At 28.4% G+C, this 24972-nt stretch overlaps 2 protein-coding genes across 6 annotated transcripts; one reads left to right on the plus strand and one right to left on the minus strand.

Annotated features, from left to right (window-relative positions):
• Positions 1–4165: 4165 nt before the first annotated feature.
• Positions 4166–24972, minus strand: LOC119687579 (ATP-dependent RNA helicase vasa-like). 4 transcript variants are annotated; one of them, XM_038101946.1, is made up of 10 exons: positions 24886–24972; positions 14697–14766; positions 14581–14626; positions 8588–8953; positions 8366–8523; positions 8110–8295; positions 7493–8047; positions 6399–6618; positions 6046–6335; positions 4166–4501 (listed from the first exon to the last, which is right to left on the minus strand). In XM_038101946.1, exons 2-10 carry the CDS (start codon positions 14736–14738, stop codon positions 4448–4450), a joined length of 1917 nt encoding a protein of 638 aa, XP_037957874.1. In that variant the 5' UTR covers positions 14739–14766; positions 24886–24972; the 3' UTR covers positions 4166–4447. The 4 variants fall into 4 exon arrangements, with proteins under 4 accessions (XP_037957874.1, XP_037957872.1, XP_037957871.1 ...); XM_038101944.1 differs by lacking the exons at positions 4166–4501; positions 6046–6335; positions 6399–6618; ... (2 more) ...; positions 8366–8523; positions 8588–8953 and adding exons at positions 10156–11429; positions 12350–13811 and having other exon boundaries at positions 24890–24972; XM_038101943.1 differs by lacking the exons at positions 4166–4501; positions 6046–6335; positions 6399–6618; ... (2 more) ...; positions 8366–8523; positions 8588–8953 and adding exons at positions 10156–11429; positions 12350–13811.
• LOC119687582 (plasminogen activator inhibitor 1 RNA-binding protein) lies at positions 5882–18945 on the plus strand. 2 transcript variants are annotated; one of them, XM_038101950.1, is made up of 4 exons: positions 5882–6021; positions 16760–17595; positions 17838–18092; positions 18166–18945. In XM_038101950.1, exons 2-4 carry the CDS (start codon positions 16986–16988, stop codon positions 18561–18563), a joined length of 1263 nt encoding a protein of 420 aa, XP_037957878.1. In that variant the 5' UTR covers positions 5882–6021; positions 16760–16985; the 3' UTR covers positions 18564–18945. The 2 variants fall into 2 exon arrangements, with proteins under 2 accessions (XP_037957878.1, XP_037957879.1); XM_038101951.1 differs by having other exon boundaries at positions 16902–17595.

Raw genomic sequence — 24972 nt, forward strand, 5'->3', positions numbered from 1 at the left:
CTACAATCCACAACGAATCCTCTTCAAACGTATCCCAAAAGCAGACAGACAACTTATATCTTGAAACCAAAAACCTATACCACCAGTCGACACACCGGTAGAGAATCACTTCTCGAATTTATATAGTTATCACCACTCTACCTATAGAAACTAACCGAATGGATGGATTGAATCTTTTCGTGGTGTTTTGTGGTCTTTGTAAATCGTTTGTTGACTTTGGTCGTCACAAGTAATTTTTGAAACGTTATCCACTACATGTTGCAAAATGTCAGATTATTCCAAAAACCGTAAACCAACGAAATGTACCAATACAAAAATGTGATATAATGATAATATATTTATTCTCAACTAATGTTCGAAAAAATTTTTTAATTTGATTTTCTCAATAAATCCATTTCACACAACTTCTAATAGTTTTACTTTAGGAATTCACTTCAAAACTGCCATTTTTCTTAAAGGCTATTTCATAACACTCTCCAGAGCACGGTTAGACACAACACATTAACGAAGGCAAGTATTTACATTTTTACTAAGCGAAAGATAAAAATACTGTTAAACACCATATATATCAGTTTCATATATATCAGCTTTCGAAGTTCCTTTATTTTTTGCACTCTGAAATGAGGTAATTCCTTTTCAGATTTTCCGTCATAAAATTTACTTCTTCTATCCTTTCACATTGAGAAGCAGAAAAAAAACAAATTAAAGTCATTTTATATAAAAGTGTGTTGTCATTTTACAGGATGTAACTGCTACAAAGAAAACACTGCCGTTGACTGAAAAATACCGTGTTAACCTCTTTACATTCTTAACACGAAACTGTGGTGAAAATTTCATGAAGTATATCGATTTTTTCTTTCGACATCAGGGGTGGTTTGGCTAATCACTTAGGTTATCCCCCTCACATATACGACAGTTTTTGGTACAACTTTTGAAGCCCATTTATTCGCTTCAACTTTATTTGTCTTGCGTAACTTTAACAAATTTTTATGAAAATGCGAAATCTTTTTAAAATTTTAATTACTATATCCCGAAGCGATTCTCCATCCATATCAAATCCAATTATTAATTTTGATTTATGAAATATACTAGTTTCTATTAAATATAATAATCACTTCCATTTGAAAAATTGACGTTAAATTACAACTTATATTCACAAAATATTGGTCTCGCCCCTGCGACTCGTAGAGTAACATTAGCATGACTTTCTCAGTATTACGTTTCTAGATTTGGTTCTATACATACGATAGAATATATAAATCATGCAAAAAATAATGCATCTACAAACAGAATAGTATTGAAATTTAACAATTAAAAATAAAAATATAATTAATTAATTCAATTATTCTACAGCTGATTTATGATTTCATTCTAATATAAAACACAGTAAGTGAATTTGTTAATAAAAACTTTAACGGCAAATTAGCAAAATATAAAAGCTATATATTTTGAGCTTATATAAATAAGCTCGAGTATCTACATCTATTCCTACTGTAAATATATATTGAGCTCAGGTAATAAATCCTAATAATCAAATAGCTAAAATAGCATAGATTATTCCTAAAGATCCAAAAGTTAAGGAGCGCAGACTCTGAGCTTCAAATTTGGCAGGGCACGGGTTCGATTCCTGATACTTGCAGTCGCAAAAAAAAATTATTTACAAATAATTAAATACGAGAATTATTTCCAAGACCACCAATGATGAGCCAAAAATCCAATTAATTAAAATAATATAAAAAATAATTTTTGTTGTTGTGATTCACTACTTTAATTTATTTATTTTTTAATATTTAAAAAATCTCATCTATTAAAATGACGATGATAAAATTCATAGCAAATATTTACTTCTTCCCAATTTATATATTTTTCACACATACACAGCGTAAATATATAAGTAAATACATAAACATATATATGTAAATATATTAAATTTGTTCAGATGTTAAACTCCGCAGTTAAGGAGATATGGCAAGCACTACAAAATAAAAGATTTTCTTGATCGAATCAACAATACAAATCGATCTATATTTCTATTAGTTTCTCTATCTCCAATTTATTTCTCTAACAGTCCATCTGTCCGCTTCTCTATGTGTTTGTTTACCACTTGCAATGCAAACTTATTTACTTATTGTGCTTTCAGATTAGATTTTTTGATGATCAAATTCGGATGACTGTAACATATATTATCGGAAACCTTAATATTGCACATAGTTCTCTAAGCTCCATTTTTTGTAATATGCATTATATTGTCAGAAGATGGATCTATTCTCTTATTTTCCTGAATATGCCACTGCTACAAAGTATACCACATCGACAAATTGAACCGATCTAGCAATTTTGAGATCAACGAATAAAAAAAACTGACTAGATTTGTATAACTACATCTCATAATCTTTTAGTTTAATTAACAAAAATTAACAAAATTGTTTGCAACGGATTAAGAATACTTGTAGAAGTATAATTCAAGCATAATTTAATTTTTAGAGAAATAAATATAATAATCCACATAAGCTTTTAAGGAAGAAATCTCAAACACTTCTTATTGCAGTCAAATTTGGATAAATGCACTTTTTTATAGATAACTGTTAATCAACTTATAATTGATGTTTAAATGTTTAAAGAATATACTAATTTCTTTACGAATATATATATTATTGATATACCATATGTAATTTTAGGTCCTAATACTATGTTTACACAACTATCAAACCTTATTAGCAGATTTTGTACTTTTCGACTTAATTGCGGTAGTGTAAACACTATCACTGTACTTAGCGTCTATACTAGAAAATTTAGTTCTATTTTTCCTGAACTATACGATAATTGTAATTACTTTTTTCCGGAGTCAAACCTATAGATTACCACAGATCAGGAATGCAAATGCCAACAGCACCAAAGTTAAGTTTCAGATCAAGAATTATTGTTCGTTTATGCGGTCACCTTGCTACATATATAACATAGAAAAATTTGTAAGTAAGTTTGGAAACCATTCAAATTTACTTACAAATCTCTATTCGATATATACATCACTTTGCATCTTTGGAATAACCAGAATATCTACAAAACTTAAGCTAATCCTGTTATTGTTATTGTAGCTTGTCGAGAGGCATTGTCAACCCCTAGTAAAGAGAATGGTGGGTGAACAAATACAGACACATCTTTAACATATTTAATATTCCAAAGAGTTAAGAAATAATTATCATTTATTTAAAATTATAATTTTGACAAATTCAGTTAACCATTCAGTCCTTTTAAGAAAACCTGGAAAGTATTGAAAATTTGAAAAGAAAGTATTAAGACGATTTAAAAAGATGCCCATTCTTCGAACCGCTTCTGTTTAACAGAGGTTTTACTGTATGTAAACTTATATATTGGTATTTTACTAAACATAATGCATGATAATATCTTGCATATATAAGGCTTATACTAAAGCCTATTTCAAATTTATAAATTTAAAAGACTTCTTGTGAACTTAAGAAAATGTACAAATGTTTTGACGATAAGTTAGACATACTTAAGTGTTAAATCCTTTATATAATATGGTATATTGTGCACTATCAATATAACATTATTAGATAGAATACAGGCTAATAAACGCTTTAAAACGAAATTGGTAATACACTTCAAAATTTTGTCCATTAAAAATAAACTTAAAATATACAAAAAAAAAAAAAATACTGTGACCCAAGAATACATACCAAAGCAGGCCGTGGCGCATAATAAAGAGGAGAATGCTTAGCGAAGTTAATGAACATTTTTGGACCGTCTATGTAAGCAACTGGACAACAGTGATAATAAAATATAACAAGAAAATAATTAAAACGAAACTCTATAGCCAGCTTTCGTTATTGGACCCAATGATGGGTAATTATGACCGATATTGCATCATGAAAGATATTAGAGATATCGTTTAATAAATTGAAGCATAAATCATTTTTACAGGACGCTGTCTGTCCGTCCGTGTATTATGCAATTAAACATGATTGGGCAAGTTTTTGCATGCAATTGCATATGGCACAGTTTAGAAATCGTACCACTTACAATGTATTGTAAAATGAAATTTTTAAATAAATTGTTTATTAAAAGAAATAATACTATTTATATTAATAAAAAGGAAAAACTTGGAATAACCACCCTATAAAGTTAGATAAATATACTCATATGGACCTTTGTGATGATTTTAATATTTTATATAAAAAATTCTTTGATTACAAAAATATATATTTAATTAAAAAAATTCTATTAGACTTATATAAAACAAATATTATTTAACAATTTCAGTATTTTAGTATATCAAATAAATTTAAAATATTCCATTTCAGTGCGGTTAATGAACCTTAAATATCTGCATCTTCATATTGTACAATTATTTGTGTATAGTTTTCGAAAAATATCTTCTCTTATAAGTAAACCTGAATGTATGTTAATTGAAATAGCCGCAGGTCTATTATATAGATGAATCCCATGATTCCTCAGCCTCCACTCGTATGATTTGAACTGGCTGTAAAGAAATTGATGTAATATAAAAAGTATAAACTCGATATCCCTAATATAAGCTTATTATTTAATTACAGACTGAGTATATCTAGCGTTACAGTATTTTTAATTAATAGAAAACGAAAGTTATAATTATATTTAATTAGGCCGTGTGTGAGTTCAAGTAAATTGAGGAAAATAGTAAATTATGTCGGTATGCCAGCGAATATTGGTATTTACCAGAATTTCGAGTATGGTAAATTAGATTAAAATTTAGTTAAATTAAGTTTTATCATTGTGAAAATTTCATAAGATATTTAATAAATAAATTAATAAATTTAAAAACTTTTAACCAAAAATAATAAATGCAGTGCAAAAAATCCGTAGGTAATTTCAATTCATTTTTCTTCAATATACCCGAACTCGCACACGGTCTTAATAGATATTTAACATTAATGGTGAAAACAGATTTCGGTTAGTTATCTGTTAGACAATATCTCAAGATCGAAAGATATATTTATACTTAATTAATAGATATTCAGTATTAACGGTAAAAACAGATTTCAGTCAGTTATCTGTTAGACTATATATCAAGATTGAAGTGCTAGTTGTTTACTAGAGTTGTTCAGCTAGAATTGTCGTTGATTTGTTTGCAATAGACAATGACTTCAAATACAAAAAATGTTTCACCAACGAAAGCAACTCGTCATGTAGACCATATAGTTATTACTCTGATGACATGCAATACATACCTATTACGAGTATATTCAACAACAAATGGAAAAAAGTGCTGTTAATGACTCTGTTCCGTGCGCTATTAGCTTTGAAATTCTGCTTTTCTTCATTTTTGAATAAGTATGACCTAATCATGTGACTCGTACCTAAACAACATATAACAGAGCCATTTTTACTCTAAATATGACAATTTTTTTTTATTGACCATGTTAGTAAGACAAAATTGCGATTCATAGACTCATGTTCTGGCGTTCTGGTTCTGAACATTTTTGATACATACACAAATACTTTATAAACGCTGCTGGTTCTTAAGATTCACGTAAGATTACTTGATAAAAATATGATTATTAGTTAACAAATTAATTATCAACTATTTCAAAGTTCGTTATATTAAAGCAAGTACCACCTACAAGACGTTAGTGTAGTATTGCTTCAAATATTATTCGAGCTTGTCAAAGATTTCAGAATTTTACTATGTATGAACAGAACCCAAATGTCAAATATCATATTTTGAAGCAATTCCTTGCAGTAGTAATAATTTAAAAAATTCTATATAATGAAAGTACACTGAGTTTGCTCAGTAAATTTAAACTATCATATACATATAATCACATTGTGTCAAAAAAAATCAAATTGAAAAGAAAAAAACTATCTTCTAAATTATCAGAGAAAAAAAAAATAAAAACTAAAAATATTACTAACATTTTTTCGAACTTTCGAATGTTTATAGCTTAGAATGCAATAGTTCAAGTTTTGGGAATTGTTTATTTTAACTATTGGATTTAAAATAAGAGCAAATATTTTGAGCAGGTAAGTTTAGTATTAATGTATTACCTGCATGACACGTATATCTTCAGCTCCGAATTGCCTATTATCTACACGTTGTCCAGTTGTTACAGGTAAGTTCACCAGATTTCTCTCTTTAAAGAAGTCTGGTACTTTTTGACCTGATTCTAGTAAAATTTTTACTAAAGAATTCACTAAAATCCTGTTAACGTTGGGATCATAAAAACTTGTTGCTTTTCCGTTATTACCAAGGCGTCCTGTACGTCCAATACGATGAACGTACTCTTCAATAGTGAATGGCAAATCAAAGTTAATGACGTGTTTTATATTTTTTATATCTAAAATATATATAGATATATATCAAAAGTCATATATAAATTGATTACAACAACCGTAATTACCTAAGCCTCTTGCTGCTACATTTGTTGCTACAAGAATTTTCATATGACCAGTTTTAAAGTCCTTTAATGCCAGTTCTCTTTGACTCTGCAGTCTACCTCCGTGGATTGAGGTAGATGGAATATTATGTTCAGAGAGGAATGTCGCTAAGAAATCTGCTAACCTTTTCGTCTCAACAAATATTAGTGTTCCGCTTATATCTTCCGTTTCCATTAACATATCCTTAAAAAATTACGTTCATTTATATAATATTTTTCATAAAACTATTTTATATAGAAAAAGTGTAAATAGTAATGAAATGCAACAACATTTTTAATTAACATAAATAATCTGGTTTTCTTTTCGTGTTTTCGTTAAAAAAAAATATTATTGAAATCTGACAACAAATAGAACAGTTATTCGTATTTGTATATAGCTGTGGTTTATGTGATTGTTCTAATATGACAAAGCAAACTAATTTTTGGGTGTAGCAATACCAACATAATTGCAATACTTCAAGTTTAAATAGCACAAATTCAGCACGGCGTTGGTTCACGTACCTAAAACGTAAGTCTATATATCAAATTAAGCAGGATTTAAGTATAACTTTTAGTATTTGGAATCACTGATCATAAATATTTGGAAATATCCGATTCAGCTGTATAGTCAAGTTAGTTCAAAAAGTAGTAAACTACAACAAAAATTTATTTTTATATTATTTTAATTAATTATATTTTTGGCTGACCATACATCTGTTTCGTGTATTGCCAAATACCCATTATCAGTGGTCTTGAAAATAATTCTTGTATTCGTAAATAATTTTTTGAGACTGCAAGTACCAAGAATCAAACTCGTGTCCTGCCAAATTTGAAACTCAGAGTCAGCGCTCCTTAACCAACTGACCCAAAGCCGTACTTGTTTTTTGTGTTCGCACATTTTTCTGGTGTTTTGATAATTCGCTGTGAAATTTTTATTAACAAATTCACTTGTTCTGTTTATATGAGAACGAAGTCATAAATTATTATTAATTAATAATAAAATTTCATTACTCTTTACCTCTTTCGTATATAAAAATATTAATTTGTTATTTCTGCAACAAAAAAAAAAAAGAACTAACCATTAATTTATAACGCTTTTCAAATTTCGCAACTTTAAAAAAGGTTTGCTTTATATCACTACATGCACTTCCAACGATACCAACACTTATGAATACATAATCCTTCAATAAATTTGCCGCCAACATTTGAACAGCGGTCGGGAATGTGGCGGAATACATAAGAATCTGAACGTTTTCCGGATTTAATATTGTTTTGTGTTTAATTAGAAACAAAATTTCGTCATAGAACCCTTGATCCAACAGTCTGTCCGCTTCATCGAGCACAAATGTTGTTGTACATTCAAATGATATATATTCACGACGGACAAAGTCAATTAATCGGCCTACCGTACAAATTAGGATATTTGCCCGTAGAACTAAGTTTTGCTGATATTTCGTTGATGTTCCACCATATAAAACCCTTGCTTCAAAATCGCAGTTGTATGCAAATTTAAGTGTTTCATTATAAATTTGAATAGCTAATTCGCGTGTTGGTGTGAGAATAACCACATTAGGTTTGCCAATATTAACCTTTGCTCCGAGCAATGAATCTACAAGGGGAATAAGATATGATGCCTATAAAAAAAATATAGAGAAAATATATTATTTATAAAATTTGACTTTAAAGCTATACTCACTGTTTTTCCAGAACCAGTTTGTGCACACGCTATTAAATCTCGTCCACTAGCCACAACTGGAATTGTAGTCTTTTGAATTGGAGTAGGCTTTGTGTATTTTGACCTGACTATATTATTGTACACGGCTTGATTTAAGCCTGCGTCACTGAAATCAGCAATAGGTCGAGGTACATTTTCTCCAGATGCCTTATATAAATGTTAGAAAAGTATATTTTAACTTAAATTAGCAATAAATTAAAATTTTACTATATAAAACCTGTATGGGTATGCTATCAAATTTTGCAAAATTCTTTCCAACAGTTACACCACTAGTAAATATAACCTTCTCATCTGTGCTTGGAGTTGGTGGTATATAAAACTCACGTACTCTGTCATCAAATATTCCGGATGCGACATTATCATTTTCTTCGTCCACTACATTATTAGATGACGTTAACCTTTATTCAATTGTATATTCATTATTATTTGTTATACTGACCTAAATAATATCTAGGCAAACTCTCTTCTTCAAATGTGGGATCGACAATTTGTTCTCCATATTGGTGCTCCTCGCTGGTTTTACCTAATTTAGTAAGTATTATTTTATTATCATCACCCTTATCATATCTAGTGGCAGTTTGAATGGCAGATGAAAAATTATCATAATTTACATCGTTTGAATTTTCTAGGTTATCCTTCAATAATGCAGATTCATCACTTCTCAATTCTTGGCGATCAGTGCCGCAAGAGATATTTTTAGAACTTTGTTTTTCTCCAGCATTATTACCACTTGATAAATTTTTACCACCAGATGTATTTTTCTCTAGATACGAACTTTGTTCGGGTGGTGGTTGATTTCCAGAATCTTTGAGTGATGAAAAATTTTAATTATAATATATATTTAAATAATAATTAAAATGTTTTAACTGTTGGTTTAAAATGATAAGGTATTATGATGGTAGGCCAACTGAGTCTACTGAAATTCGAATATGTGAGTCAAACATTTTAAGCGCCCATTTTATTTTACATATATTACTAATTTTTTAAGTTAATATTACAAACATATTTAAAGTAATTACAGCATAAATTTATTAGTAATTAAAAAGCTAATCAAAGTACATATTTATTAGTAAAAAATAAGAGTAGTTAGATCACATCAAAGATTTACAAAACTACACATATATATTCAATTTTTATTAGGTAATGAAATAATTTAAAAATATTAGTTAATGAAATAGTTTAAATAAATGATAACTAAAGAATTTTAAAAGTAAAGTAAAGTAAGAAAAAGTAATTAACAAGAAAATTTAGACAACAAAAGAATCTTTACATATTATATTAATTTTTTTAGTTAATATAACAAACATAAGTAAGCTAATTAAAGTACATATTTATTAGTAATAAATAAGAGTAGTTAGATCACATCAAAGATTTACAAAACTACACATATTTATTAAATTTTTATTAGTTAATGAAATAATTTATAAATATTAGTTAATGAAATAGTTTAAATAAAAGATAACTAAAGAATTTTAAAAGTAAAGTAAGTAAAGTAAAGTAAGAAAAAAGTAATTGATAAGAGGATTTAGACAACAAAAGAATCACACAACTTTATATATATGTTAAAATTTATTAAAGTATATATTTTATAGTAATGAATAATAGTTAGACAACAGAAGAATTACAAAACAACACATATATGTTCGATGTTGTATTAGTTATATTAGTAATTACATTAGTTAATGAAATAATTTAAAAATATAATCTAAAAAAATTTATTTATTAGTAATTAACAAAAGGAGTTAGAGAACAAAAGAATTACAAAAATAATAGATTTTAATGTAGTAATTTTGTTAGTAATTATACAACTGTAATAATTATTATATATTTTGAATTGAAATATGTATTGTAATTACTACAAAACTACGAAACAAAGGATAATGTTAATTTAAATATTTTATAAATAAGTGTAATAAAAGAATAACTTTATAAAACAGTAGAAATTATAAATTTAATATAATTAATTTAATTATATAGACACATAATATTATATAAAGCAATGTAAAAGATCAATTTATTTTAATGAAAATATATAACCATCGGTAGATAAATTAATCACATCTGCAGATTTAAGTTCCAATAAAAACGAAAATGCAATACTGGCCTCTAAACGGGTCTTTATTGACTTTATTTTATTAAGATCAACGTTTCTATTCATAATTATTTCCTTCAATATTATAAGTTTAATATGCAAATATAATTTATTTGCAGATATTATAATTGTAGGGTCATATCTATATGAAGGCTGCAAACATGAATGAATTGATTGCTTGTTCTTTATTATCATACGACGCCACATTTCAATGTTATCACTTAACACACAAATGTCATCATTATTTGCAATTAAAAATTCAGTATGTGGATCTACCGTCTCTTTATGAGAACTGATGATGGTTCTTATTGGGGTTCTGTGAACATTGCGAATTTTATCAATTACGCTTATTGAACGATTTTCATTGCTTTTATTGTTGTCATCAATCGAATTGATTTGATCAATAGTTGTTTTATTTTGACCTCTATTAGCAATCTCTCTTATGTTATTTAATTCACAATCATCCAAATCTTCGATACTGTTTTTTGAACTATTCGGTTTTTCTAAATGCGATTGCTGTAAGGATTTATGTTTATTATTTGCACTCACTTCGACTTCGATGTTGGGAAAAATAACATCATTAGCTAATTGACTATTAACATCAATGCCATTTGATAGATGCTGACGTGCTAAAAGTTGTCCAAACTCTAGTTGAGGTTCTTCAGTGCTACATAACATTTTCTGCTGTTGCTTTTTCTTCTTCTTTTTTTTCCGATATTTCGTTACTCCATCCACTGTATATTTAATATCCATTGCTCTCTCACGCATAACATCATACCAATTTTTATGATCCTGAAATGTTATATTACTAGCTATGTTTATTGTTTCAACATCTACTGTCATTACAGTATTTTTCTCATTACAGATCTTAAGTGGATCAGACTCCAAATTGAACACGTTTGGTTGGGATAAATTTGTTTCAGCTGCAGCATTTGCATCTTTATTATTTTTCTCAATATTATCATGTTCATACTCAATTATGTGGTTTAGAGATGTGTCTCCGCTCAAATGTTCAATTAGAGTACGTTCAGTTGGTCTGTACGGCGTCGAGGTAGTATCCAAAACATGTGACGATCGTTTTAAAAGAGTTCGACGAAAATTTTCCTCTTGAATGCTGGGTAATGTGCTCACACTTGTATATTTTCCATATATACGTGATTCAAAAGACATCTCAATCTGTGTTTTTTTGCTATTGTATAAAGTTCAATTAGGAATATATGCACAGATTTAATCTTCTAGACGCACTACACATGTAAACAGAGAATTTACAAATGCAAGCTTTTTAAAAAAAATAAAACAACTGAATACGAAAATGTAATTAAATATTTACAAGTTTATATATATACTTTACAAGTAATATATATACATATATATATTGGAACTTGTTATTGTTGAAAATGATTTGGAACAGTTCGGGCACACTTGAATCGTACAATAGACATCTTCGAACTACTTGAAGAAGTTATAGCCATTCGAAGATATGCGAGCTAAATGAAGATGTTCAAACATCTGCTTATGGTTTCATACAAATAGATATGTATAACAGCAATATCGTGTTAAAACATATTAGCTTTAATCAGCATATTAATATGTAAAGTTCTAATATATATACGTAACTATAATCAGTACAAAAAACTGTAGTTAAAATGTATATATTAGTAATATTATACCCCAGTAAGAATCATATACAGAAAAACTGTCTTTAGGCTTTATTACTAATATTATTCTAGAGTTTCTAGACTTAAATAAAAAATTATTGTGGGCACAAAAACTTGGCACATGGTGAACTTTCAGATGAGAAGCTTCGTTCCAGGAATGGCTAAATCTACGTCTAGTAACCAGTCGCCTGTACAGACAAATAAATTTCACTCATTTCTTTACTATTTACTATTGCAAGATTTTTATATAAATTCTTGCCTCTCTATATATTTTTTACATCGTGTAATGCGTCTAGGATAAGTGAAAACATCTTGAAACGAGCTCTTTTAGATCAAATATGATCAATTAAAGCCTATTGCCCATTAATTAAAATTTAATTCTGTGACTTTAAGAACAATATTAGGCCACTTCGTTTAAAGACGTTATAGAAGAATCAACAAAATGTGATACCTGGAGGAATTATCAGTATTTATTGTGGGGGTTACAAAGTTAATGTCAGTATTAGCATCGGAACCAGGCAGCAGTGAGGGAGCAGTTAATTGTTTTTGTGTGATATTACTTCCTGTTAAATTTTCACGTGCCATTATCCCTAAACTGGACCCTGACACGGAAGAAAACAACTTTTTTGTGTCTGTTGTCATACTGGATAATTTAAGATTACTCTTTTGGGCAAGTAATGTTTTATTCCATGAAAAGAAATCATATTTACTATCCCCCTCAAATTTATTATTTATTATTAAATTTGTTGGCATTTGGTGTAATGTTTTTTTGGAGCGACGACATCGAAGTCTAAGTTCCTTTTCAGTAATAATTTGTTGTTGTTTTGATAGTGAAGACACGGAAGGACCTTTCAGTGTTTGAAGTTTTGTTTCTTCTCTTAGTTGCTCATTAGTATTGTTTTGTGGTCGCCTTGATTGTAACAATACAGAAGATTCTTGCAATGTTTGAGTTATTCTTTTTTTTCTTAGTTCTACTTCAGTATTATTTTTTTGGCGATTTGACGGTGATAACACAGAGAACTCTTGCAATGTTTGAGTTATTCTTTCTTTTCTTGCTTCTACTTCAGTATTAGTTTTTTGTCGTTTTGATGGTGAAAACACAAAAAACTCTTGCAATGTTTGAGCACTCCTTTCTTTTCTTACTTCTACTTCAGTATTAGTTTTTTGTCGTTTTGATGGTGAAAATACAAAGGACTCTTGCAATGTTTGAGCACTCCTTTCTTTTCTTAGTTCCACTTCAGTGTTATTTTTTTGTCGCTTTGATGATGAAGACACAGAGGACTCTTGTAATGTTTGAGTTCTCTTTTCTTTTCTTAGTTCCACTTCAGTGTTATTTTTTTTTCGCTTTGATGATGAAGACACAGAGGATTCTTGTAATGTTTCATTTCTCCTTTCCCTTATTAGTTGCTCCTCGGTAGTAATGTATTCTTGTCGATTTGATAGTGTAGACACTGAAAGTGCATAAGGCTCTTGTAATGAGTCGCGATGAATTAATTGATTTTGAATATTCGTTATTGCAGAATCATTATCTTCAGTGTTTATAGAACGAAATATTTTCTTTTTCAATATATTAACACATTTGAATATATAATTATTAATTTCTTTTTCATCAATATGCCAAATATGATACACATTTCTTCTCAGAAGTAAATTTTGGGGTTTTTTCTGTTCAAGTGATTTATTCATTTTTTTAGGTGAACTACCGTATTCATTTAAACAAACATTATACGCCTTAACTAAATAATTAATTATGCAGAACATTTCCATTGTATTAAATCTTTCAAGATTTTTCATCAGTATATCAACAAATCTTTCTATTTCTTTGAAATCACCTAAAGTTCGAACGTCAACAATGTTGCTATTATCAATCTCTTCAATATGTCCAATATCTTCACTATCTTCCGTTTCTAAAACTGAAAAATAGATTTAAGCAATAAACCCCTTAAAACTTATATTGTCGAACAATTTGTCTAGTGTTCATTTTGTATTCAGACTTGTAGACACTTGAAACTGAACTAAACCCAATAAATCAATCAGTATACATATAGTACATACATACAATAATTGATTTTGAAAAGTTCAGTTCTGTGTATGGGTCATTCTTTTACAAATCGGGTAGATTTTGGCAAAAAATGACCTCATCACCTCCGACTTAACGCACGCCTTGAATATCTTAATCTTCGTTTCTAGACGAATATCGGTCAAATGTCAAATATATCTATGCTTAGCATAAGCTATACGGCCTTTTTGGATACGACTTTTAACATCCGGGGGACGTAAGGCATCCTTGTCTGAAACCGTCGAAGTTCAATCAAGTATCTTTAAAACGCAATAAATTTCAAGTTTCTATCATTTATGAAGCCAGAGATATGACCGTCTAAAAATGCATCTACACTGCCAATTCTGAAAACCTCATTGGTCCACATTTACTAGGAAAAAATTTCAAAATTTATGCCAAAATAAAGGTCTTTTAATTTTATAAAAGCTCATAAAAAAAAAAAATCAGCTAAATCGAAGATGCTGACGTCATAAAGGTGTCCGATTTGTATAAGAATGACTCATATTTAATATTATATATAAGAATTATTTACAAGTTGTTAGTAGTTAAGATGATGAAATGAAATGAAATTATAAAAAATTAATGTTACAACATTCATTATTTAACATATACAAACATCTTACCAGAAGAACGCCGCAAACCGGAAGAACTTGGTTGTTGATCATCATCCTATTTTTTTGTATTTAATTTTATTTATTAATTTTTATGCAATATTATTAAAATTATAATGCTCACTTACTTTAGGCACTCCTTCTTTACCGCTGTTCCGACTCCTACTCATTGTGTTGTTCCTTTGTTAGTTTATTAAACTAGAATTATTCAAATAGTAAAGGTTAAAGACATTTTTAAATCAATATTATTATAATTACAATAAAAGATACGATCGAAAATATAGAAATTTTTTGTGTAAGTGCTTATTCGTCTTTTTTGGTAAGAGACGAAGTTCTGTATCTTATAGCGAAATAGCACGATTTAAAACTTGTAGATTTTTATATGCCTACTAAAATCACGGTAACATCTATTGACAAGAATAATTCCTTATTGCATCTATAGAAGCTATGAATACTTAGATAATTTTTCCATACGACTTAAATTAGATAAAGCATTAACTGATCTCCTTTTTTAAGAATTTGCTAAAATATAAGCAGATAAGTACCAAAAAATTCTGTAAAATTTATTTTCATAATAATTATTCAGTCTAAATAAATACTAATTACTAGGTATAATCATTCTATCCAGTATTTAGTAATAAAACCAGACGATTTTATTCGAATAAATGAGAGAAATCTTTTAATGCTTTTCCATACGAGTAATGTAAATCATAATAATTTTGGAACTATTATTATAGAAATTATATTGTTGCTATATCCCGCAAGAATTCGTAAATCAGATAGCATGAAAGTAATTACAAGATAATTATATGGGTTATTAGTCACTATTAAAGAGACATACAAACTAATTCACTTCACCCCTTAACTAACACTGTACAACTTTCTCCCATTCAACCGTTGGATGGGACATTATGGAATGTCCTGATTGCAATAATAAACAAGTGTAAAACAAGTGTAGCAAACCGATTACAAAAAAAAAAAACAATAAATGAACGTCATATAGCTCGTTAACAAATGAAGACAGTTCCAGGAACGGCCGGGTCTACGTCCCGAAGCCACTCGTCAAAGACGACCAAGTGCTGTTCAACATTCCCCCAAACAGGTCGTACAAGCAGATCCCAGCGGGCTACAACAACAACAAATAAAGGATATTATACTGGAACAAAAGCCTACCAAAATGACATACTACAATAGCAATATGTGTGTGAATCTCAATCCAAACCATAAAATCCTATTCTATTAGCAAGTAACTGTTTACTTTAAACTAATCACGCAAGCCTTAGACATTTTAACACCATATTACAAATACAAGCTTTGACTCTAGTTGACTCTTTAAAGACTTTTCAAGTCGATAACCGCTTAGATATATTGCTATTAAAAATAAAACCCTTAAAAGCACTTCATAGGTAACAATGGGATTCATGAAGCTAAACTTTATAATCATTAACAATTATGACTCCACAAATGGACCTTTAAAGATTATGCACAAATCTTATATAGTATGCTTAAAACTTTGAAATGACAATGCTAAATTGCACACTTCCTATAAGAAGAAATAATAAATATATTTTAATAATAAAATAATATGTTCTTCTTACTTACAATAAGACTAGAAAATGTATTACGTTACTTTCTTTTAAAAAGTTATCACAACGGTTCCCCAATTGACGTGAGGCCCATGGCTTTGGAACTGTCATCACAACATAGCTTACACAAATTCTACTCAGAGCAAATTCAACGTAAAATATATTTCACAGCACAATATTTAATTTATAAATATGCGTATATCTGTTTAAATTTTATGCAATTATTATTTAATACAAATAACGCTCAACATTGGACGGCGAACTAAAAATTTACATTCAAACCGCCCATAAATAATTTTATTTCCTATTTAAACTTCATTTGTTGTTGATTCTTTGTTATGCTGCTTTTTCAGATTCTTATTTCTCATGCTTTGTTGTTGTGTTGTTTATGTTCAGAATTGAATTGACATAATGTGACAATTGAGCAAGTTGTCAAAGTCACACGCATAATGTAAATGTGAATTATAGACCAAAATTTTATTTTTAATCAAATAAGTTTTATCTTTCAATTTAAATTTTATAAATATATAAAATTAAAAAGTCAGAAAAAATATATTACAAAAAAAGCAAATTTCAATTTTCATTCATTCCATTTTTCTTGTTAGAAAACAATTGTCTGAACACTGCGTTATCGTTGAATTTTATTGAACAGAGCTCGAAACTGTCATTAATTCTTTTCTTCTTTATATGTATACCATGCATGTTGGGCATGTGTTCTAACTTCTTTGGCTTTTGTGCTGAACGCAGAGGTTACTATAAGTGAGAAGGAAGCAGAAAATACTAAAGGTGAAAAAATTGAAAAGTGCAAACTGAAATAAATTAAATCGAAAAATGGATTTATCTGGTACTAATCGTTATGAACTACTGTTCATGGACGATGATATTAGTGATCCATTAGATAATACGGTTGTCAAGAATAAGAAACAGGTTAAGAACGCTAACAGTGGTGGCGGTAGCAATGGTGCTGGTGTAACACCCAAATCAACGAATAAACAAAATACCGATGCCAGTAGCAGAGCACAACCTAACAAAAAGTTGACTAATTTTGAGAAGGAAAACAAATCGCTTACATTGAATAAAAACGAAAACAAGAAAGTATCAAGCGGAAACGGTGCAATCAATGAAAAACAAAAGCAGCAAGGTGGAGTTGCCACTGCCACTGTTGGAGGTACTAATACTGGAAATCGTAAACGGAATAACGCCATACCACGCGAAAATGGAAATCAAGGACCAGTTAATACGATACGTAACAATCGTCGAAATTTCAAGGAAAATGGTTTTAATAACGCAACTGGAGGCGATGATTCAACTCAACAGATCCGTCAATTCCGAACAGATCGGGACCGTGAAAATCGCGGACCACCACGTACTAGAAATTTTGAGGGTGGAAATCGTAATGGCAAACGTGAATTTGATCGTCAATCTGGATCTGACAAAACTGGTAAGTGTAGTTTTAATCTTAAGTATAACTATACACTGAAAAAAGTAAGACAAATCTTTGTCTTGTGTAATTATAATATAACATTCTTTGCTGATTCAATATATTATTGTTATTATTGTTTGCTGATTCAATATATTATTGCTTTTAAGGTCTTTTTTTCATAAAAATTGATATTTGTTAGTTTTTATATTTGCCTTTTTTCTTCCTAATATGTATATAATATTAAAAATCTTCTAAAATAGGTATTAAAGCAATTAATAAACGTGATGGCGCTGGCGCACATAATTGGGGTTCTGTAAAGGAAGCAATCGATGACGTTAATAAGAACGATGTAGAAGCTACTGGCACCGGTGTCGAAAAGTCCGATGAAATATTAACTGAGCAGGCTGATACTACACTGGTCGAAGAGGAAACAAAGGAATTGACATTAGACGAATGGAAAGCACAGAAGCAGCAACGGGTAAAACCAACTTTCAATATACGTAAAGCTGGCGAAGGTAAGCTAATCTAAGAAAAAAAATAATTAAAGGTCTATGGAAATAAATCATTACAATAAAATGCATTTAATAGGCGAAGATACATCTCAGTGGAAAAAAATGATTGTATTAAATAACAATAAGAGGAAAGAAAACGAAAGCGAAGAAGAACTCGAATTTGACCCCGCCATGTATCCCCAACGTGTTGGTCGTCAACAACGTGTACTTGATATTCAATTCAATTTTAATGATGGACGTCGTGGTGGTGGTGGTTTTGGTGGTCGCGGTCGTGGCCGTGGTCCACGTCCAGGTAATTCAAACTTAAATAGTGCGTCTGGGGCTAACATTGAAAAACCTAATGTGCGTGGGTTTGAAGGCAACTATCGTGGGGCTGCTGGGCGTGGAGGAAAACGCCACTTTGTTTCTGATAGACAACAACAAAATGCAGCACCAAAAGTAAACGATGAACGTCAATTTCCGACATTGGCTTAAACGCCATCAAATCAAAGATTCATAATAAAACAACAACTAAAAGCCAAATACCCGTATTAAAAGAAAGCTTCAAAAATCATAAAAAAGCAAAGAAACAAATTTAAACCTAAGCAAATCATTCAAGAATATTAGAAAAAAGTTTCATTTTGATATTCACTAAGACAGAACTCTTATTCAATTTAAAAAATTCAAAAAGTTCTGACAATTCAATTACAAATTAAAGAAATTCATGCTTACCTAATAAGCATAATAAATTATTTAAAAATTCTGGCAACCAAAATTTGTAACTTAACAACAAATTATCGGAGCATAAAAATTAACAAATCCATTTCATTAGATTGCAAAACTATTAAATAGCGCATATATTTGCACATAAAATGTATTTTAAAATGTTATATTTTGGAATTTAAACATTCAAAAAAGAATCTATATTTTTATTAATTCTTTTAGTTAATTTACAAACATTTGCAACAATTATAGTTATATGCATCACAATAAGCCATCAGCAAAAACACTCATAATACCAAAATAATATATAAAAATTAAATTCAACGATCATCACAATTTTGTTAATTTTTTTTCTTTGCTATATTTAATTTAAATATAATTTTAAATCTTCTACACACATGAACACATACGCATGTATATTTATATATATTGACATGTATGTGTATATTTATATAACTATAAATATGAATATCTATAAATACAAACACATACACATGTAACACAATATGTATACATATATTATTCTATTTATCTAATATATATATATATATATATTTGTATACATATATATCTAAGAATTTATATATAAATATATATATATATATATCTAAGAATATATCTATAAATATATATATATATATATCTAAGAATATATCTATAAATATATATATATCTATAAATATATCTATATATATTTATGAATCTGTTTATATATATCTATAAATCTGTCTATATATATCTATAAATATATCTATATATATTTATGAATCTGTTTATATATATCTATAAATCTGTCTATATATATCTATAAATATGTCTATATATATCTATAAATTTATCTATATGTATCTATAAATCTGTCTATATATATAAATCTGTCTATATGTATCTATAAATCTGTCTATATATATCTATAAATCTATATATATGTATTTATAAAATGTCTATATATATCCATAAATCTGTTTGTATATATCTATAAATCTGTAAATATGTCTATATATAACTATAAATCTATCTATATGTATCTATAAATCTATCTATATATATCCATAAATATATATATTTCTAAGAATATATGTATAAATATATATATTTCTAAGAATATATGTATAAATATATATATTTCTAAGAATATATATATAAATATATATATTTTTAAGAATATGGGTAAAATATATATATATAACTAAGAATATATGTATAAATATAAATATATAACTAAGAAATTATGTATAAATATATATATATCTAAGAATATATGTATAAATATATATATATATTCATAGATAATATTTATCTAATATTATCTATATATTTATATATTAAATATATATAAATACGTAATATATATACTTAACATATATATCTTATACATACAGCCGTTAATACATCTATAAATGCATATGTATTGTATATGTTTATTATATAGATATATATATTTAAAGTGAATAAATATATTTTAATATATATATATATATGTAGATATGTATTTAAAAACATATATATAAATATATATTTTTAATATAAATATGTACATATATATATATAATTTATAAACGAATAAAAATATATATATATATTTTTTCTTATTTATATATACATATATTTATATATATGTATCTATAGATAAAAAATAACAGAAATAAAATGAAACAGAGAGTGAAAATTTTATAAGTTTTCACTTTTAAAACATTTTGCATATCTAACTGGAGGGTAGATGAACAAAATGAAATATTTAAATAAATAAAAACATTCACTTATTATTTATTAGAAGGAAAATCATAATCTCAAGATGGTTTTTAAATATATTTTGTCTTTAAAAATGCTAACAACTAGAAATTGTAAAATATACTAAACTGAAAATTGTAATAAAAATTTTTAAAATGTATTTTGACCCAAAGATGTTTGAAAATCGTTTAAATAAAAATTTATTTGATAAAAGTAATCATATAGTATTATTAAAAATAACTATCTAGCTGGGAAAATATATATTTTGATTACATTTTTATATTTTGAAAAGATATGACGACTGGAAAATGAAGCTAGCAATCATCACATTTCTAGTTTTGAAATCCGTTAACTTCTTTATGTAAAATTCTTTAATAAAAACTTATTAATTTTTATTTTTATCCAAATGAATATTATAGTTCGAAGTATCTTTCAGATCTACTATATATATTATATACTAACGTTATTATACGAAACACAAGTGTTTACTCTAGACATTACCAATTTTAAGTAAACCAGCACATCACATGGACAGACCTACAGTTCGTTTTAAGCAGAACGAATCAGTTTCCGCCACATTTTTCATTACACAAATAAAGTCACACTTCCATAAATAATAGGTGTAAAATGTAAATGGAAATGAAATGGAATGCAGGTCTTACAGGCTGGAATCATAATTTTATTAAGAAATTCAAAGTCTGCATCTCAATTAAAGCATCCAAACTTGTAGCGGATTTAACTAATTTAACAGATACAAGTTATTCGAATTTTTGTACTATATACTTTTATAAGCAATTCTTCTATGATGTACGTCGCCAGGAACGAGCACTGGAACTGGGGTATTACCTTATAACCCCAGTTACAGCTCTCATTTTAAAAAATAGCATTTTGGTAATAAAATACAAATTTATTACAGTAAAGTAACAGTCTATCCATATAATGAAAATGCATTGAGTACAGAATTAATCAGAATTTTTTAAGTGGAATATGATAATATCGATATCCATTATTCTGCGGCAACATATTTTATAAAAAGTACTGAAGTACTGTGTTACTTATATAAATCAAGTACATGATAGCTGAATGCTATGCTCTTCGTGCATTATCATATATTGTACTGTCCATGATATGCGTGCTATATCGAACCATTTTGAAAATCTAATTAGCCTAGACGTTACCCTTAAAAACTATACTGAAATGTAATTTGCTGTTGAAAATTGGAGAACAATACATCAAACTGTATGTCCAACAGAAAATCGCCAACTACAATTGAATTTACCTACAGAATATTTCACTACAGAAAAACTGGCAAGACCCAAAACCAGGCTTATAATAAACTTTAATAGATGTACTAGGTCTGAATTTAAGAATTAAGCCTACAGCAAACTACATGAGCTTTGTGGACCTATTTTTGGCAGACGATAAATAGAGTCTATGCAAAGAAAAGTGCTGTAATTATTGATCATAACAGCAATCATTACAGATTTGAAAAGGAGAAATCTGGAGCTTTTGCTAGGTGTTCCCATATTACCATATAACATCCGCCGAAGGCAATTTGCTAACTTTTTTAATTCATCCTGCTAATAAGCCTAACAAATGACAATTCTATTAATATCAACATTATTAATATTAGTTGTTGCCATACGAAAAATATTTTATTTTTAATATAATGAATAACGGCACTGGATACTAGTTTTTTGAACCAATTGTACAAAGAAATATATACTGAGGTCTTTGTCAATTAAGTAAATTAACGAGAAGTGTAATAAATTATTTCAAACATTTTAATTCATTTATTTGATAACCTATAGAAATAAAATAATGTAATAATACAACAATAAAACAAAGAAAAATTTACCTAATTGTGGTAGATTAACAACATATCGAGGGGCACAAGAGGTTCAAGGGTAGTGCTTTTGACAGTCCTGGACTAGACCATTATCCAAATTAAATGAAATGTGCACAAATGATAATAAAAACAAACAAACTAGAAAACTACAATAAAACAAAGAAAAATTTACCTAATTGTGGTAGATTAACAACATATCGAGGGGCACAAGAGGTTCAAGGGTAGTGCTTTTGACAGTCCTGGACTAGACCATTATCCAAATTAAATGAAATGTGCACAAATGATAATAAAAACAAACAAACTAGAAAACAGCGTCATCATACTGCTTAATAGTAGTAATAAAGAATGTATTTGAAAATACATTTAAAACGATTGTTCTCGGTTTTATATTAAATGTTATTATACTAAAACATCAAAAAATACATAAAGAATAGAGCCCTGAAATTATTTACGAAAACTGACAGACTTACCAACACCGCGTTATCAAATCTCAGAATGGTTACAGATTCCTTGGGGAGGTATGCAGATCTGAGGTCAATTATTGCTTAGTCTGATGCAGTGATAAACAATAATCCAGTCAAGGCGTAAAGAGGGGTTTTGAAAATACCTCGAGTAAAGAAAGAGTAAAAGTGCTCAAGTGCACTGGCTCAAATAGCTTCAACATAATAATTAGTTTGAGTTCAAAAAAGGCCACCGAAGGAAGAACCTGAGTCGCACTAACAAAAAATTAATAATATAAGAGATTCATTTGAGAAAACACATCATGGCAAGCGATTGATATAGCTTAACATGTAAGTTTTCTTGTTAACAAGCTACTTTTTAGTTCTAAAGACTTAGTAGCCGATACTTTTATGTATAACATCAAAGTGTACCTTAATATCATTTCTGGAGTTCTACGAGAAAGTTAACTTGGCCCTATGTTCTATATACATATATGTGGACGATACAACAATGTATCGTTTGTATCAATTGGTGAAACTTCAGCTCAAGTATATCAATGTGTACAGGTTCGACTATATTAAGTAATGAATTATTATTGAAATGAAGTCCACAATTAAGACCACACTGGAAGAGTCTGTGAAATATCTGGGAATACCTTTGAACAGCACTTTTACTCACAGAAATCATATACATATCAAACGGTTGCAGACCACACGAAAAAGGAAAAAACGACTAGGTTGCCTATCATTCATCTATAGCATACCACCGCTACGTAACTCATCTTCAATTGGGAATATTTTTAACATGTCTCAAAATCTTAATATAATTTCTTTGATAAAATTACATATTACTAATATCATCGACGTTGGTATGAGAATAGGACAGACTAGCTATTAAAGCAGCCTATACCGATCCATTGATACAAATAAAAGGTAATTTATTCAATGTTTACATTCAATCCGCTACGCATAAAGCTATAGCCAATCCGATTGCTTTTATGGAAGGTGTAAAATGGATTATATAAATAAAAGGTTTCTTTAAAGAAGATTATTGATTTAGCTTACATATATCATAACTTAGTCCTCAACAACAATGAAGCACCACTAAGCAAAAGCTCTACATTCCACATTCAAGAAAATTTCAAAAAAATTTTCTGTAAAAATACGCAAAATGACGCAGAATAATAATTGATATTTTAAGTTCAACAATATCCAGTATTTCATCAGTACGAGAAAACTCCCAGATCATTCATAATTATTTACTTTCTTATATATAATATTAGAAAGTAATAAGAAAGTAAATTTATTAAATAAACTAAGACAAATCTGAATTCATCTCTATCAAAGCCCCTTTTTTCTATTGAAAATTAATACAATTAAAAGACGACAAATGTCAATCAAAGTAATATATAGAATTCAAAGTGATAGAATTAAATTTTAGACTTTTTATTAAATCCTGCTTAAGGAAGCATTAGGTCAAGAAATATTGTTAAGTAAATATAGCAACAAATAATTTACATACATATACATATTTACAATATACTCCAAGAACAACTGAGTCTTTGTTTTGGAGGCACTCATCAAGATCGACGACTAAGTGCCATTCAGCACTTGGAAGTACGCAGGTAGATCTTGGCGGTCGATTACAACAATGTATATGTATGTACATGGAAATCGAGAAACATCGTTCCAAAAGACTTTCATCATAAGTTTCATTCATCTGGCTTAAACGGTAATCGCATAAAGTCAGCCTGTCGATGTTACCCACAATAAATTTTCAGGATTATTCCCAAATATATACAGCAAGACTGCTAACCAAATACAAGTAACAATTTCTTAACGTAAAGTCCCCACACGACTAAGTAAGAAGAAAATAGGGTTAGGACATGTAAATAATGATTCATCATGTATTTGGACAAATATTATTTTATACATACATATGTATGTATGTACATACTTAATTATGGATTGCTTTCGGGTCTTGAGCGTATTTGTGTTTAATAATAATTATATTTCAATTATAATATTGACATTTATATTAAGTTTAAAATTATTATATACTAAATAAACTCACTTGCCTTATATTTTATTAAAATAACTATTATCTTAATTCACACTACACCGCACGCGCGCCAGAAACTGTTCAAAGCGCATTAAAAAC

Source organism: Teleopsis dalmanni, chromosome X (assembly GCF_002237135.1).
Source record: "Teleopsis dalmanni isolate 2A chromosome X, ASM223713v2, whole genome shotgun sequence".
Lineage (NCBI taxonomy): Eukaryota > Metazoa > Arthropoda > Insecta > Diptera > Diopsidae > Teleopsis > Teleopsis dalmanni.